General features: G+C 46.2%; 1 protein-coding gene across 1 annotated transcript in view; it reads left to right on the top strand.

The window, feature by feature from the left end:
- LOC121284720 (protein unc-80 homolog) overlaps positions 1 to 18,013 on the top strand; it is a 542,332-nt gene that overhangs the window by 119,639 nt on the left and 404,680 nt on the right. Inside the window, exon 11 of the mRNA XM_041200272.1 lies at positions 13,797 to 13,937. Within this exon, the coding sequence (XP_041056206.1) occupies positions 13,797 to 13,937 (141 nt within the window). The remainder of the gene's footprint in view (positions 1 to 13,796; positions 13,938 to 18,013) is intronic.

The following is an 18,013-nucleotide window of genomic DNA, read 5'->3' on the forward strand; positions in this document are numbered from 1 at the left end:
GTGTACTGCATTCGCTGCTCCCAATGTGGTCTCCTCTACATTGAAACCAAACGCAGACTGGGTGACCGCTTTGCGGAACACTTTCGGTCTGTCTGCAAGCATTACCCAGACCTCCCTGTCGCTTGCCATTTCAACACTCCACCCTGCTCTCATGTCCACATGTCTGTACTTGGCCTGCTGTATTGTTCCAGTGAAGCTCAACACAAACTGGAGGAACAGCACCACATCTTCCGATTAGGCACTTTACAGCCTTCCAGACTTAACATTGAGTTCACCAACTTCAGATCATGAATTCCCTTCTCTATCTCCACACCCTTTCTCCAATAATTTATCATTTTCTTTTTAATATATTTTTCTTTTCCCACCTATTTCCTTTATTTTTAAATGTATTTCCATCCATTGTTTTATCTCCAGCTTTTAGCCTATTTCGATCCCTTCCCCCCACTCCACCCCCACTAGAGCCATCTGGTCACTTGCTCATCCTGCTTTCTACCCTTAATGTCACCATTAGCACATTCCTCAGCTGATATCACCACCGTCAACACCTCTTTGTCCTTTTGTCTCTGACATCTTTGGCAATCTCTTCTTTGCCTCCACCTATCACTGGCCCTCTATCCAGCTCTACCTGTCCCACCTCCCCTCAACCAGCATATATTTCACCTCATTTCTATATTTCCTTAGTTCTGATGAAGGGTCATACGGAGTCGAAAGGTTAACTGTATTCCTCTCCGCAGATGCTGTCAGACCTGCTGAGTTTTTCCAGGTACTTTTGTTTTTGTTTCAGATTTCCAGCATCTGCAGTATTTTGCTTTTATCCAATCATACCAATGTGGCTGCACCTGAACTGTCTCAGCTGCAGAGGTTTCAACTTCATTCCATGCCCACCCTTCCCCACCCCAAATGTTTGTGCACTATATTCAATGACAGGTCTGCCCTCGCCCCTCCCCCACAAGTTGCCTCAACCACAAGGCAGCCCCTGCACATCCTCTCCCCGCACTCCCCCCCCCCCCCCCACAAGTCGCCTCAACGACAGGGCTGCCTTTAAACGCTCCCCCCCACCCACACACACACACACACAATGCTCCTCAAGCTTGAAGTCCAACAGGCGGCCCTGGTGAGTGCTGCACATTATTGCTGTGTACTCACCTCCAAGTTCCCCTCAAAGTGCAGTCTGCCAAGTGCACGTCACGTATGTGCTGTTGTGAAACACGTCAGCGTGCTTTCCTGCTGACGTGTATGAACAATCCAGCAGGGTGGATGATTCTGACAGGCTGGCCTAATAATGATATGCAAATGTATTACAATGTGGTTCCCCATGTCCGATGGCGGGAAACATGGCCTGCCATTGGCAGACTGAGGGGACGATTGCAATCTGGCTTCATGCTGTCATGAAATAGATCCTGCTATATTGTCCGCTCATGCCTCTGAACACATCCGATGCCGGTGGGCACGGAAAATCCTGCCGAATATATCTATATCCACCTGCAAACTCCTTATTGCCCTCTTCACAACATACTTTCCTATCTATCTTTGTGTCATCTGCAAATTTAGCTACCATGTCTTCGCTCTCCTCATCTGAGTCATTGAACTAAATTGTAAAAAGTTGAGTCCCCTGCACAGATCCTACAGGTTTCCACTTGTCACACCCTGTCAATCAGACAAAAGACCCGTTCATGCAGACTTTCCGTTTCCTTCCAGGCAGCCAATTTTCTATTCAAGCTAATATATTACCCACTACACTGTGAGCTTTTATTTTCCTCAATAACGTTCTACGTGGCATCTTATCAAATGCTTTCTGGAAATTTAAGTACAGCACATCTACAGGCTCCTCACTATCCAGAGCACATTACTCCTTTTAAGAATTCCAATAAACTGGTAAAACATGAATTCCCCTTCACAAAACTATGCTCATTCTTCCCGATTACCTTGTGTTTTTCTAAGTGCCCAGCTATAACTTCTTTAATGATCAATTCTAACACATTCCCCATGACAGACATCAAGCTAACTGGCCTATAGTTTCCTGTTTCCCTTCCTTCTTGCATAGAGGGATTATATTTGCTACTTTCCAGTCTGATGGAACCCTTCCAGAAACTAGGGAATTCTGGAAAATTAACACAATGTATCTGCGACCACATTAGCTACCTCTTTTTAGACCCTAGGATGAAGTCCATCTGGACCCAGAGACTTGTCAGCCGGTAGTTCCATCGGTTTGCTCAGTACTGCTTCCCTATTGATTGTAATTTCACCAAGTTCCTCTCTCCCCTCCACCTCGCAATTTACAGCTGCAGGATATTTTTATTTCCTCTAGAGTGAAGACAGGAGCAAAATATTTGTTCATTTCATCCACAAAAGGTTCCCCTTTTCCAATCATCTTTGTGCAGTTAAATGCTTTTTCTTTAAGTTTGATGCTTTCCCCAACTTCTTTAGTTAACCATGGATGGTGGGTCCTCCCTTTAGAATTTTTCTTTATAGTAGGAATATACTTATTCTGATTATTCTGAAATATCCCCTTGAACATCTGCCACTGCTTTTCTATTGATCTATCCCTTAGCCTGGTATGCCAGTTCACTTCAGCTTGCTGAGCTTTCATGCCCATATAGTTGCCCTTATTTAAGTTTAAGATACTAGTCTTAGACCCACTTTTCTCCCTTTCAAACTAAATGTAAAATTCAGTCATACTGTGGTTGCTGCTACCTAGGGGGTGCCTTTACTCAGAGGCCATTAATTAATCCTGTCACAGTACACAATACCAAGTCTAATATAACCTGCTCTCTAATAGCAAAGCAAAAACAATTACCTGGAAAATCCTAGCAGGTCTGGCAGCATCGGCGGAGAAGAAAAAAGTTGACGTTTCGAGTCCTCATGACCCTTCAACAGAACTGAGTAAAATTAGGAGAGGGGTGAAATATAAGCTGGTTTAAGGTTTTTGGGGTTGGGGGGGTGGTGGTGTGGTTGTAGGGACAAGCAAGCAGTGATAGGAGCAGCTAATCAAAAGCTGTCACAGGCAAAAGAACACAGGCATTGAAGGTGGTGATATTATCTAAACGAATGTGCTAATTAAGAATGGATGGCGGGACATACAAGGTACAGCTCTATTGGGGGGTGGGGTCGAATAAGACTAACAGGGCATAAAAGGTATGAATGTTAAAATAATGGAAATATGTGGGAATAGAAAAATCTATATAAATTATTGGAAAAAACAAAAGGGAGGGGGAAGAAACGCAAAGGGGGTGGGGATGGAGGAAGGAGTTCAAGACCTAAAGTTGTTGAATTCAATATTCAGTCCAGAAGGCTGTAAAGTGCCTAGTCGGAAGATGAGATGCTGTTCCTCCAGTTTGCGTTGAGCTTCACTGGAACAATGCAGCAAGCCAAGGACAGACATGTAGGCAAGAGAGCTGGGTGGAGTGTTAAAATGGCAAGCGACAGGGTGGTTTGGGTCATTCTTGCAGACAGACCGCAGGTGTTCTGCAAAGCGGTCGCCCAGTTTGCGTTTGGTGTCTCCAATGTAGAGGAAACCGCATTGGGAGCAACAAATGCAGTAGACTAAGTTGGGGGAAATGCAGGTGATAGGCGGCTTCACTTGAAAGGAGTGTTTGGGCCCTTGGACGATGAGAGAGGAAGTGAAGGGGCAGGTGTTGCATCTTTTGCGTTTGCGTGGGGAGGTGCCATAGGTGGGGGTTGAGGAGTAGGGGGTGATGGAGGAGTGGACGAGGGTGTCCCGGAGGGAACGATCCCTACAGAATGCCGCCGGGGGGGGGTGAAGGGAAGATGTGGCGGCATCATGCTGGAATTGGCGGAAATGGCGGAGGATGATCCTTTGAATGCGGAGGCTGGTGGGGTGATAAGTGAGGACAAGGGGGACCCTATCATGTTTCTGGGAGGGAGGAGAAGGCGTGAGGGCAGATGCGCGGGAGATGGGCCGGACACGGTTGAGGGCCCTGTCAACAACCGTGGGTGGAAAACCTCGGTTAAGGAAGAAGGAGGACATGTCAGAGGAACTGTTTTTGAAGGTAGCATCATCAGAACAGATGCGACGGAGGCAAAGGAACTGAGAGAATGGGATGGAGTCCTTACAGGAAGCGGGGTGTGAGGAGCTGTAGTTGAGGTAGCTGTGGGAGTCGGTAGGCTTGTAATGGATATTGGTGGACAGTCTATCACCAGAAATTGAGACAGAGAGGTCAAGGAAGGGAAGGGAAGTGAAGTGTCACAAATGGACCACGTGAAAATGATGGAGGGGTGGAGATTGGAAGCAAAATTAATAAATTTTTCCAGGCCCAGACGAGAGCGTGAAGCAGCACCGAAGTAATCATCGATGTACCGGAGAAAGAGTTGTGGAAGGGGGCCGGAGTAGGACTGGGACACGGAATGTTCCACATACCCCATAAAGAGACAGGCATAGCTGGGGCCCATGTGGGTACCCATTGCCACACCTTTTATTTGGAGGAAGTGAGAGGAGTTAAAGGAGAAATTGTTCAGTGTGAGAACAAGTTCCACCAGACGGAGGAGAGTAGTGGTGGATGGGGATTGTTCGGGCCTCTGTTCAAGGAAGAAGCTAAGGGCCCCTAGACCATCCTGGTGGGGGATGGAGGTGTAGAGGGATTGGATGTCCATGGTGAAGAGGAAGCGGTTGGGGCCAGGGAACTGGAAATTGCTGATGTGACGTAAGGTGTCAGAAGAATCATGGATGTAGGTGGGAAGGGACTGGACAAGGGGAGAGAGAAGGCAGTCAAGATAACGAGAAATCAGTTCCGTGGAGCAGGAACAGGGTGACACAATCGGTCTGCCGGGGCAGTCCTGTTTGTGGATTTTGGGTAGGAGGTAGAAGCGAGTCATCAGAGGTTGGGCGACTATCAGGTTGGAAGCTGTGGGAGGAAGATCTCCAAAGGAGATGAGGTCAGTGACAGTCCTGGAAACAATGGCTTGATGTTCAGTGGTGGGGTCATGGTCCAGGGAGAGGTAGGAGGAAGTGTCTGCGAGTTGACGCTCAGCCTCCGCGAGGTAGAGGTCAGTGCGCCAGACAACAGTACCACCCTTGTCAGTGGGTTTGATGACAATGTTGGGTTTGGACCTGAGAGAACGGCGTGCAGGAAGTGCAGAGAGAGACAGATTAGAATGGGTGAGAGGAGCAGAAAAATTGAGACGACTAATGTCACGCCGACAGTTCTCAATGAAAAGATGAAGAGAAGGTAAGAATCCAGAGGGAGGGGTCCAAGTGGAGGGAGAATATTGGAGGTGTGTAAAAGGATCCATTGAACGGGGAGAGGACGCCTGCCCAAAGAAGTGAGCATGGAGACGAAGACGGTGGAAGAAGAGTTCAGCATCGTGCTGAGCCCGAAATTCATTGAGATGAGGGCATAAGGGTATGAAACTAAGTCCTTTGCTGAGCACTGAACGTTCAGCGTCGGAGAGGGGAAGGTCAGGGGGTATAGTGCATACACGGCCGGGGCTGGGATTGGAAGATGGGGTTGGGACAGAGGGACAGGCAGGGGTGGAGGGTCCTAGATGGGTGTTGGTGTTGATGAGTTGTTGGAGCTTGCATTCCTTAGCACTTGAGAGAAAGAGAAAAAGTTTCTTGTTGAGGCGTCGGATGAGACGAAGAATAAAATGTAACTGGGGCACACGCAGCTTTGCAAAAGGTGCGGCGGTGCTGCTAGAGGGAGAGGTCGAGTGTGTGCATATGGTGGCGCATGGCACTGAATGTGGTTCTCAGAATGCGATGGGAACAGCAGTTCAAGAAACGTTTTATGTCCCAGAGATACCTGTAATCCTGGGAGGGTTCGAAACATGAGGGATGGAATTTCAGTTGAAATCCACGTGGGGTATGTCAGAGACGGTGACAGTCACTGAGAAAGGAAATATGGCTGTGAAAGCAGGTTTTAGTGAACACCTTGTCAAATACCAGGAGAGAAATGGATAGCAATGAAAGTGAGCAAGGCAAAAGAGAGATACGGAAATCCTGTCAGAGAGAGGAGCAGTACTTCTTCAAGGTAGGCATTTCTTGAAGAGAAGTGCCTGCTCTTTGGTTGGTTCCAGAATGTACTGCACTAAGAAATTATCTCAAAGGCATTCTATGAACTCCTCATCCAGCCTACTACTGCCAATCTGATTTTTCTAGTCTATATGTAGATTAAAGTTACCCATGGTTATTGCCATCCCTTTATCACAAACACCCAATATTTTTTCTTGTATACTTTGTCCTACATTGTGGTTACTATTAAGGGGCAGGTAGACCACTCCCACTAGTAATTCCTTTCCCCTACTATTCCTCATATCAACCCAAACCAATTCTACATTCTGATCTCCTGAACCAAGGTCATCTCTAACTATTGCACAAACGCTATCCTTGATTAACAGTGCTACCCCTCCACCTTTACCTAGCTTCTTATTCTTCTTGAATGTCAAATAGCCATCAGTATTCAGCACCCAATCCTTGTCATTCTACAGCCAGATCTTCTTAATGGCTATCAGATCATATTTATTTACTTCAATGTACACTATCAATTCGTTTATTTTGTTACAAGTGCTACACACATTCAGATCTAGAGCCTTTAGTTTAGTCTTTTTGTTATCTTGGTAATATCTAGTATTGATTCTTTGTGTATTCTTGGGTTTTTTTCTCTGTCCCTTCCTGCCATTCTCCCACCCTTATTTTCCATATTACTGTTTTCCTCTTTTACCTTGTCTTTACTCTTTGATATATCACATCTTTCCACATTTGATCCCTTGCCTGCACTATTTAGTTTGAAACTCTCTCTACTTCCCTAGTTATGAGGTTCTCAAGAATACTGGTCCCAGTCCAGCTCAGGTGTAGATTGTCCCAACGGTAAAGTCCCCACTTTCTCCAGTACTGGTGCCAGTGCCCCAGAAACTGGAATCCACTTCTCCCACACCAGTCTTTCAGCTGCATATTCATCTCTCTAATTTTATGTACCCTATGCCAATTTGCATGCAGCTCAGGTAATAATCCAGAGATTATAACCTTTGAAGTTCTGCTTTTCAATTTGGTGCCTAGCTCCTCAGACTCTCTATGCGTGGCCTCTTTCCTAGTTCTACCTATATTGTTGGACCACAACTACCAGATCCTGCCTCTCCCACTGCAAATTCCTCTCCAGCCCTGAGCAGATGTCCCAAACCCTGACACCAGGCAGACAACACAGTCATTTGGACTCTCTCACTCTTTGCTGCAGAGAACAGTGTCAATCCCCCTCACTATACTATCCCCTACTGCCACTGCATTCCTTTTTGCTCCCCCCACTTGAACAGCTCCCTGTACCACAGTGCCATGGTCAGTTTGCTTGTCCACCTTGCAACCCCCACTGTCATCCAAATAAACTGAGGGAACCTCCAACCTATTGGACAATTGCAGAGGCTCACTCTCCTACACTCCTGCTCTCTGGGTCCTCTTAACCTGGGTCACTCAAAGTCACATTCTCCTGTCCCTGACCACTCACCAAATCAGAAGACCCTATCTTAAGTGGTGTGACTGCCTCTAGCTACAACGGATGCAGGTAACTTTCCACCTCCCTGATGTGTTGCAGAATCTGCAGCTCAGCCTCCAGCTCAGTGACTCTGAGCTGAAGTTCCTCAAGTCGCAAACACTTACTGCAGACTTGTTTGCCTTGGATCACAATGTTATCCAGGAGATACCCCACATGCTGCAGCCTTGATACATCACCTGTCCTGCCATCCTTAATGTGTTTTAAATAATTACTTAATTATATTAATCATTATTTATGTTGCTTTTTTATATCTATTGTTAATTTTCCACCAATTTGTGTGCTATTTTAAACTTAGAGATAGAATAGAACTTACTCACTCACCAGATAGTTACCAAACAGCTAGCTCCTTTCCCTGTAGTAGAGCAAGAATCAATTCCTACAGGGTGAGAAGGATAGAAAAAGGAAATGCACACCTCCTTCTCCAAGTTCTCCCATTCACCAAACTCCAAGTCTGCACTCTGTTTGCCTTGGCAATACTAAAAAACCCTGAATTTATAGTAAACTAAACTGGGGCTACAGTAACCAGATTCAACCAGTTAGCTCATTAACTACTCAGCTCCCACAGCTGAGAGTGAGTTTACCCTGTCTAAACTGCAAGAAATAAAGAACTTGGCCTGCTTACACAGTACTTTCCAGTTACTGCTAATTACAGACTAGATTACATTTTAAGAACAAATTTAAGAACAAAATGAACACTTTAAACTCCCCCACTCATCAAACTCCAAGTCTGCACTCAATTTCCTCAGCTGCACTTATTTTATAACCTGATCTTCTCCAACCTAACTTTGTAGCTAAATTCTCCAATCCCTGGAACCATTTTGGTCACTCTCCTCTGTGTCCTCTCAAGGACCTTCACATCCTCCCTAAAGTATGGTGACCACAAATGTGTGCAATTCTCTAATTGTGACCTAACCAGAGCTTTGTAAAGGTTTAGCACAATCACTATGCTTTTGTACTCAATATCTCCACTTATGAAACCTAAGATCCCATATGCTATTTTCTCAATCTGTCCTGCCACCTTCAAAGATCTATGCACATGAATCCCCCTGGGTCCCTTTGTCCCTGCACTCTCCATATCCCTTCTGCCAAAAGGCAAATTAAATTCCATCTACCACTTGTCTCTCTATTTTGATAGCCTATTTAAGTCCTGTTGCAGTTGATTGGTATTATCCTGACATTTTCCATGTCTCTTAAGTTTTGTATAATTGGCAAATTTTGAAATTTTCCTGTGTATTCCAATATCCAAGTCCTATATAATTATATATACTTACATATGTGTACCCTTGGGGAACACCACTGACTACCATCCCCCAGTCTGAAAAACAGTTGTTTATCATGATTCGATATTTTCTGTCCTTAAGCCATTTTGTTTAGTCAAGCTGGAATTGACATTCCATCACCCTCAATTTTGTTAATCAGCCTTTTATGTGGTACTTTGTCAAATGATTTCTTAAAATCCATAATAGACATCTAATGCATTCCTTTTATCAACCTTCTTTGTTACTTCATCAAAAAATTATGTTAAGCATGATTTCCCTTTTACAAATCTGTGCTGATTTCCTTAATTCACCCAAACCTCCTCAAATGCCTTTTAATTTTCTCACTGATTATCGTTTCTAAAACCTTACTCGGCACTGATGTTAAGCTAACCAGTCTGTATTTACTAAGCTTGTCCTTACAGCCTTTCTTGAACAAGGATGTTACATTTGCTACTCTCCAATCCTCTGGCACCTCCCCATATCCAGGGAAGATTGTAAGATTATGGCAAACCCTTCTGCTATCTGCACCCCACTTCCCTTAGCAACCTGGGGTGCAAGCCATCTGGATTAGGCAACTTATCCACTCGAAACATCACCAAGCCTTTCCAGCACGTCCTGACAATCAATTTTCACACAAACCATGACCGCTACCTCTCCGATTCTACCACTATTTTGTCAGAATCCTCCTCCTTAATATTATCACTAATGAAAAATATTAATTAAGCGTTCCAGCCTTGCCCTGTTCACTTAAGCATATGTCACTCCCTTCGTCTCTAATAGGCTCCACTCTGTCTCTTTTTTTAAAAATTAATTCACGGGACATGGACATTGTTGGCTGGGCCAGCATTTATTGCCATCCCTAGTTGCCCATGAGAAGGTGATGGTGAGCTGCCTTCTTGAACTGCTGCAGTCCATGTGGTTTAGGAGGGAGTTCCAGGATTTTGACCCAGCGACAGTGAAGGAATGGCGATATTTTTTCAAGTCAGGATAGTGAGTGACTTGGTGGGGAACTTCCAATGGTGGTGTTCTCATCTATCTGCTGCCCTTGTCTTTCAAGTTGGTAGGGGTCATGGGTTTGGAAGATGCTGTCCAAGGAGCCTTGGTGAATTCCTGTAGTGCATCTTATAGATGGTACGCACTGCTGCTCCTGTGTGTCGGTGTGGAGGGAGTGAATGTTTGTGGATGTGGTGCCAATCAAGTAGGCTGCTTTGTCCTGGACAGTGTCAAGCTTCTTGATTGTTGTTGGAGCTGCACTCATCCAGGCAAGTGTGGAGTCTTCTATCACACTCCTGACTTGTGTCTTGTAGATGGTGAACAGACTTTGGGGAACCAGGAGGTGAGTTACTCATCACAAGTATCCTAGCCTCTGACCTGCTGTTATAGCCACTGCATTTATGTGGCCAGTCCAGTTCAGTTTCTGGTCAATGGTAACCCTCAGTATGTTGATAGTGGGAGATACAGTGATGGTAATGCCATTGAACATTGAGGGGTGATGGTTAGATTCTCTCTTGTTGGAGATGGTCCTGACACTTGTGTGGTGTTAGTGTTATTTGCTCATTGTCAGCCCAAGCCTGCGTATTGTCCAGGCCTTACTGCACTTGGAAATGGACTGCTTCAGTATATGAGGAATTGCGAATGGTGCTGAACATGGTGCAATCATCAGTGAACATCCCCACTTCTGACCTTATGATGGAAGGAAAGTCATTGATGAAGCAGCTGAAGATGGTTGGGCCGAGGACACTTCCCTGAGGAACTCCTGCAGTGATGTCCTGGAGTTGAGATGACTGAACTCCAACAACCACATCCTTTGTGCTAGGCATGACTCCAACCAGTGGAGAGTTTTCCCTCAATTCCCATTGATTCCAGTTTTGCTAGGGCTCCTTGATGTCACACTCGATCAAATGTGGCCTTGATGTTAAGGGCAGTCACTCTTACCTCTCCTTGGGAGTTCAGCTCTTTTGTTCATGTTTGAACCAAGGCTGTAATGAGGTCAGGAGCTGAGTGGCCCTGGCGGAACCCAAACTGGGCATCAGTGTGCAAGTTATTGCTAAGCAAGTGCCGCTTGATAGGACTGTTGATGACCCCTTCCATTACTTTACTGATGATCGAGAGTAGACTGATGGGGCAGCAACTGGCCGGGTTGGACTTGTCTTGCTTTTTGTGTACAGGACATACTTGGGCAATTTTCCACATAGCCGGGTAGATGCCAGTGTTGTAGCTGCACTGGAACAGCATGACTAGGGGCATGGCAAGTTCTGGAGCAGTGTCTTCAGTACTATTGCCAGAATATTGTCAGAGCCCAAAGCCTTTGCACTATCTAATGCCTTCAGCCGTTATTTGATATCTCGTGGAGTGAATTGAATTGGCTGAACACTGGCACCTGTGATGCTGGGGACCTCTGGAGGAGGCCAACGTGGATCATCCACTCGGCACTTCTTGCTGAAGATTATTGCTAAGACTTCAGCCTTATCTTTTGCACTGCTGTGCTGGGCTCCTCCATCAATAAGGATGGGGATATTTGTGAAGCCTCCTCCTCCAGTGAGTTGTTTAGTTGTCCACCACCATTCACGAATGGATGTGGCAGGACTGCAGAGCTTAGATCTGATCCGTTGGTTGTGGGATTGCTTAGCTCTGTCTATCAATTGCTGCTTATGCTGCCTGGCACACAATCATCCTGTGTTATAGCTTTACCAGGTTGACACCTCATTTCTAAGGATGCCTAGTGTCGTTCCTGGCATGCCCTCCTGCACTCTTCATTGAACCAGGGTTGATCCACTGGATTGATGGTAATGGTAGAGTGGGGGATATGCCAGGCCATGAGATTATAGATTGTGTTCGAGTACAATTCTGCTGCTGCTGCTGATGGCCCACAGCGCCTCATGGATGCCCAGTCTTGAGTTGCTAGATCTGTTCAAAATCAGTCCCATTTAGCATGGTGGTAGTGCCACACAACATGATGGGGGCCATCCTCAATGTGAAGGCGGGACTTGGCCTCCGCAAGGATTGTGGGGTAGTTACTCCTATCGATACTGTCCTGGACAGATGCATCTGCGGCAGGCAGGTTGGTGAGGATGAGATCAAGTATGTTTTTCCCTCTTGTTGGTTCCCTCACCACCTGCCGCAGACCCAGTCCAGCAGCTATGTCCTTTAGGACTTGGCCAGCTCAGTCAGTAGTGATGCTACAGAGCCACTCTTGGTACAGACATTAACCAGAGTGCATTCTGTGCCCTTGCCACCCTCAGTGTTTCCTCCAAGTGGTGTTCAACATAGAGAAGTATTGCTTCATCAGCTGTGGGAGGGCGGTACGTGATAATCAGGAGGTTTCTATGCTCATGTTTGACCAGATGCCATAAGACTTCATGGGGCCTGGAGTCAATATTGTGGACTCCCAGGGCAACTGCCTCCTGACTGTATACCACTGTGCCACCACCTCTGTTGGGTCTGTCCTGCTTTTGGGACAGGGGATACCCAAGGATGGTGATGGTGTTGTCTGGGACCTTATCTGTAAGGTACAATTCCGTGAGGCTGACTGCGTCAGGCTGTTGCATAACCAGTCTGTGAGACAGCTCTCCCAATTTTGGCACTTGTCCCCAGAAGCTAATAAGGGGGACTTTGCAGTGTTGATAGTGCTGAGTTTTCTGTTGTCGTTTCCAGATACCGGGTGAACATAAGAAGTAGGAGCAGGAGTAAGCCATTTGGCCCCTCAAGCCTGCAGAACCATTCAATAAGATCATGGCTGATCTACCCCAGGTCGCAACTCCTCTTTTGTGCCAACTCCTCATAGCCCTCAACTCCCCGATATTTCAAAAATCTATCTACCTCCTCTATAGGTACTTTCGGTGGTCTACCCTCCACAAATCTCTGGGGTAGAGAATTTCAGACATTCACTACCCTCTGAGAGAAGAAATTCCTTCACATGTCAGTTTTCGATGTGTCCCCTTATTCTGTAACCAATTCCCCTAGTTTGAGATTCCCCCCCACTAGTGGAAACATCTTCTCAACATCTACCCTGTTCAGCCCACTCAGAATCTTATATGTTTCAGTCAGGTCACTCCTCATTCTTCTAAACTCTAATGAATAAAGGCCTAAACTGTTTAGCCGTTCTTGATAAGTCAACCTTTTCATCCCTAGAATCAGCCTAGTGAATTTCTTTTGAACTATCTCCAATGCCAGTATACCCTTTCTTAAACACGGGACCAAAATTGCACACAATGCACCAGCTGCGGCCTCACCAACACCCTGTACAATTGTAACAAGACTTCCCTATTTTTAAACTCCAACCCCTTAGCAATACAGGCCAAAATTCCATTTGGTCCACCTGGTTCTTGCTACCTGCTTATTACTATTTACATGCTGGTAGAAGATTTTGCGATTCTTTTTTATTAACTTTTAATTTTTAACTGCCATTCTATTCTTATGTCATTGTGCCATTCTCTCTATACCATTCTATTTTAGCTCCTCCTGTCCCCTCTCTACTTATTGCATGTGGCCTGGTTCTTGCTTGAAGAATTCAGATATTTTACTTGCCTTACCAGCTTTTTGCCAGTTATCTCCATTTAAGTTATTTCCTCTCCATTATGCTGTTCATCATTTGTTGACACAGAACAATTTGCCCTCAGACTTTTCACCATATCAATACTGAGCCAACATCAGGTGGCACATAAAAACACCAATTAATAAAAATGCTTCAACTTCCCTTTCTTGTCTCTTGGGAAATGTTTGTGATGTGCTTGGTGTCTGTTCCCCCCCCCCCCACTGCCCCCGCACCCCTACAGTCTGCTAATTTACCAAAGGCAATAACTTGTTTAAAAATAACTTAATGGCAAACTAATTAATTTATTACAGAGTCGTTAAATGTCCAAGTAATAATCTACTCATAGTGTAATGTTAACTATTTCACCAAATGTCAAATCACAATATTGAACCCAATGTTAACCTTCTGGTTTATCGTTTTGTATGTGCTTTATTTTTGTTTTCACTGGCATTTAAGTCTTTCCTAGAGGATGCATTTTTCAAAAAAAATCTTCTGCGTTCACAGGAAAATTCACCCGACGAGGGAGTTCAGATACAGCAACAGAAATGGAAAGCATGAGTGCTAGGCATTCCCATTCCCATCACACCTTGCTGAGTGACATACCTGATCACTCTAACAGCCATGGAGATAACACAGTTAAAGAAGGTAAGGTGGACTTTCAGTAAAGCTGCAGCCACCCTGGAGTAGAGATTCCATTTTGGGTGCAGTTGGTGAGTGGTAGCCTGGCGCAGTTTGGTTAATAAAGCTGAAAATTGGTTCATCGTGAAAAATAAGCATATTTAATTGCAGTGTCAATCCATCAGCTCTGTGTAATCCATTTTAAATTACTGAATAAAAGGTCACTGACCTGGAATGTTGACTCTTTCCTTCTCCACAGATGCTGCCAGACCTCCTGGGTACTTGCAGTATTTTCTGTTTTTATTTTAAGTGACTGAAAATGACGTGTAGAAAATATACAGAACCAGTAAATTTGTAAAAAGCACATCCAAAATCTTTTAAAACATGCTAGTTAGTGTCCCTGTGTCCAAAAGAACCAGTTTAATTTTTTTATTGCATTCTGAAGTTCAGCAAAAGGTTAATTAGCAGAATCTCCCAATGACGATTAATTCATCCTGGAGAGGTTTATATGGGCAGCAGGGGTGGTGGCCCCGGTGCAATGTTTTGTACTGGTGAAAAACATCACAAACACTTTGGCCTGGATTTTCACTATGAAAGAGAGCCTGTCCACTGTGGCGAAAATGGCGGAAGTATCTGAAAATCATAAGTCCCGCCCCTGAAAATGGCACTTCCCAGGGAATGGAGTGGATTGTTCATTTGTTTCATGAAGGCAACTGGCCATTTAAATCATCAGCTGCCTCCACTAAAGTCAGATTTTCATAGCCTAGAAGCGTGAAACCTGAAATTAAAACAGAAGATGCTGGAAAAACTCAGCAGGTGTAACAGCATTTGTGGAGAGAGAAACAAAGGTAACGTTTCGAGTCTGTATGACTCTTCAGAGCTAAAGAGAAGTGATGGAATTTATACCGTTTAAGAGGGGGTGGAGCTGGTGAAGCAGGATAGAAAGTCAGTGATAGGTGGGGGGCTAAGGAGAGATTGGCAAAGATATCATAGATAGAAGATAAAGGGAGTGTTAATGGTACTGGTGAAAACTAAAGAAAATGCTGATAGTGGCATAAAGGTAAGAAAGCAGATTTTATCCTTTTACCCCAACCACTGCCTTCCCCCACCCCTCCAATCAAATGGGCCACCTGTCCCTTGTTCTGTGTTGTTCTTTCACAGAATGCTGACCCTTGTTCTGCTATTAACATATTCTGCTTTCTTACCTTTACTGGGTGAGTTGGTATGGTGGGTAAATGGGCAGTGTATGAGTGGTGGATGGGGTGCAAGGGTTAGCATAATTTGGCACTAAGTCAGCACAGGGGCTCTAAAGGGCCATGGGAGTGTGGATAGAGGGGCAAAGGTTGACATGGAGGGTGTGAGGTAGTCATTGGGGTCGTAAAGGTGCATAGGTTGGCATGGAGGGTATGGGGGCCATGGGGGATGGATACAGGGACATAGGTTGGTGTGGGGGTATGAGGGGGGCATGGGTGATGGATACAGGGACATAGGTTGGCATGGGGGTATGAGGGGGACATGGGTGATGGATACAGGGACATAGGTTGGCATGGGGGTATGAGGGGACACAGTGCCAGAGCCCCAAGGCAGGCCTTCCGCCGAATGTTCTTTTTAAATACGAATGGGAAGAATTAATCAACTTGAATGAATCAAGATTCAAAATGTGCCATTCATGAAACTGTGTCACATGCCTGCCTCTTTGTTAAGGAATGGCACATGGTCTAATGCAGTGCTACCCAAACATTCTCCCAGTGTGACCCTTTTTAATGCCCCAGAGTAGCCTCAGAGTTAAAATTGGGTTGGGGGTTTGGGGGGAGAGGGGGGCGTAGGGGTGGTGGTCAATGAATTGTTGAGCAGGGAGGGAATGGTGGGTGGTTGACCGGGACAGGGTGGGGTGGGGTGGGGCTGGTGGGTGGGGTGTTGGGGGTTGGCGGTGGGGGGGGGCCTTTAAAACTGCTGGGTTTGCTCTAAAAAGCAAAGAACCAGCTTTTTACAGATTGTGCTTCCAGCAGCAATCGGGCCTCAGAGAACAAATGATTAAACCATGGCCACTGACAGAAAAAACCCAAACATTTAAAGGGGCCCTGCAGCTGTCAAAGCTTAGAATGAGCTCTATGGCTGCCATTGTGGGCTCAAAGCTCACACCCCCAAAATTTCATTCTGCGACCCCAGTGGGGGCCACACCCCACAGTTTGGGAAATCCTGATCTAATGGGAGCTACATGGTTTTCTCACTGCAGCCATTTAGGCTGAAAATAATGACACCTGTGAATAAATTTAAACTCATGAGTTGAATTTCCGTCTGGGCTCGGGAAAACCAAAGTAGCTTGCTAAATGCATAACATATGGAGAAATGACTTTGAGAGATTTTCATCTTTACACAGGGAGTTTGGGTTCTCAGTGCATTTTGCAAGCTGCGATGGAGCATGTGAGGAGTGTGGGTGCAAAGGTGGGCCGATTAGAAGGTTTATCTTGGTTCTCCAACACCACAGCCCAGCTCCCAACATTGCTTAAAGGCCCTCTAAACCTTACTTCACCCAACTCCCAAACCCCACCCACCCACCTCACCCTACCCACCCCCCCCAACCTCCCAAACCCATCCACCCCCGCCAACCTCCCAAACCCACCCACCCCCCCCACCTCCCCAACCCCACCCACCCCCCCCCACCCACCCCCACCAACCCCGGCCACCCCCCCATTCCGCCCCCCCGAACCCCACCCACCTCCCCCAACACCAGTCACTTCCCTAACCCTGGTCACCCCCCTAACCCTGGTCACCCCGCCAACCCCGGTCAATCCCGGCCACCACCCCCCCCAACCCCGCCCACTCCCTGAACCATACCCATGCCCCTCAATCCCGGTCACTCCCCCCAACCCCGGCCATCCCATTTCACCCTATATGCACCCTCTCATCTTCGTCATGTGACCTCACATTTCCCATTCCACCTCACATTCCTCATGCTACTTCTGTATTCCCCCCATGTATCCTCCATAGCCAGTCACCCGGTATATGCTATGCACAATTCTCTGAGGCCATGCAAGAGCAATGGCAACTATTTTCAAATCATTGTAAAACCATTAAACCTCTAAAAATCAAAGAAAACCCCAAAATCAATTCAAACTCCCTGGGCGGAATTGCCCCAGATTTGCACTAAGTGCAGTAGCAGGTGGATAAAATGATGTTTTGCTCGCCGGCCATAATGGTGGCTTTTCAGGCCGTATTGTCCCAAAACCTTGCACCTGTGGGAAACCCGAGATCTAGGCAAATCCAATCGCTCTTGTATCCTAAACAAAAACAGAATTACCTGGAAAAACTCAGCAGGTCTTTGCCAGACCTGCTGAGTTTTTCCAGGTAACTCTGTTTTTGTTTTGGATTTCCAGCATCCGCAGTTTTTTTGTTTTTACGCTCTTATATCCTTGCTGTCCTGGTGCTGAGTGAAATGCTCAAGGCTGTGTGCTCTTGTGAAGATGGCATCCGTGATCTCATGGATGCACTTGTGGGTGGAGGCTTGTGATATCCTACAAAGGTCACCTGTGGAGCCCTGAAAGGATTCACTGGCGTAGAAATTGAGGGCTGCAGTCGCTTTCATGGCCACTGGCAGTGGATGCCCACCATGTCCCCCGTGTTCCCAAATCCTGCAGTTGCTGGTTCTCAGCCATCTGCAGGAATGAAAGATGGCGTCTAATGACCCTTGATCTAGCTAGGCGCTGACCAGAGATGGCTCGCTGTGGGTCTTCAGTGGCATGAGCAGGAGCCCCAGCCGCCCCTTCTTCCATAGGGTGCTTCTTCTCCCTCTGTGCAGCCAGGCACCTCAGTCGCTCTCTTCTCAGTTGTCTTCACTCCCTGTAAGCTACAAGGCCATCAGCTAGGTCACCAAGTTCCATGATCCTGATGTACTCCACCTGCAGGATGGAAGAGAGAGACGTGTGGTTAGCATGGATGATCTAAGAACCTGTCCTGGTTAAGTCTGAAGGCCCCTTAACGCAATCTCGGAGAGTGCTGGCCACCACTTGAATGTTCAGAGTTTATTGCGCTGCGTGGTTGCCCAAAGCTCCACCCTCCTCCTCCCCACTCCACCTGACCAATAGGCGGTAGCTTTGCCCATT

The sequence above is a fragment of the Carcharodon carcharias genome, chromosome 12 (genome assembly GCF_017639515.1).
Source record: "Carcharodon carcharias isolate sCarCar2 chromosome 12, sCarCar2.pri, whole genome shotgun sequence".
Lineage (NCBI taxonomy): Eukaryota > Metazoa > Chordata > Chondrichthyes > Lamniformes > Lamnidae > Carcharodon > Carcharodon carcharias.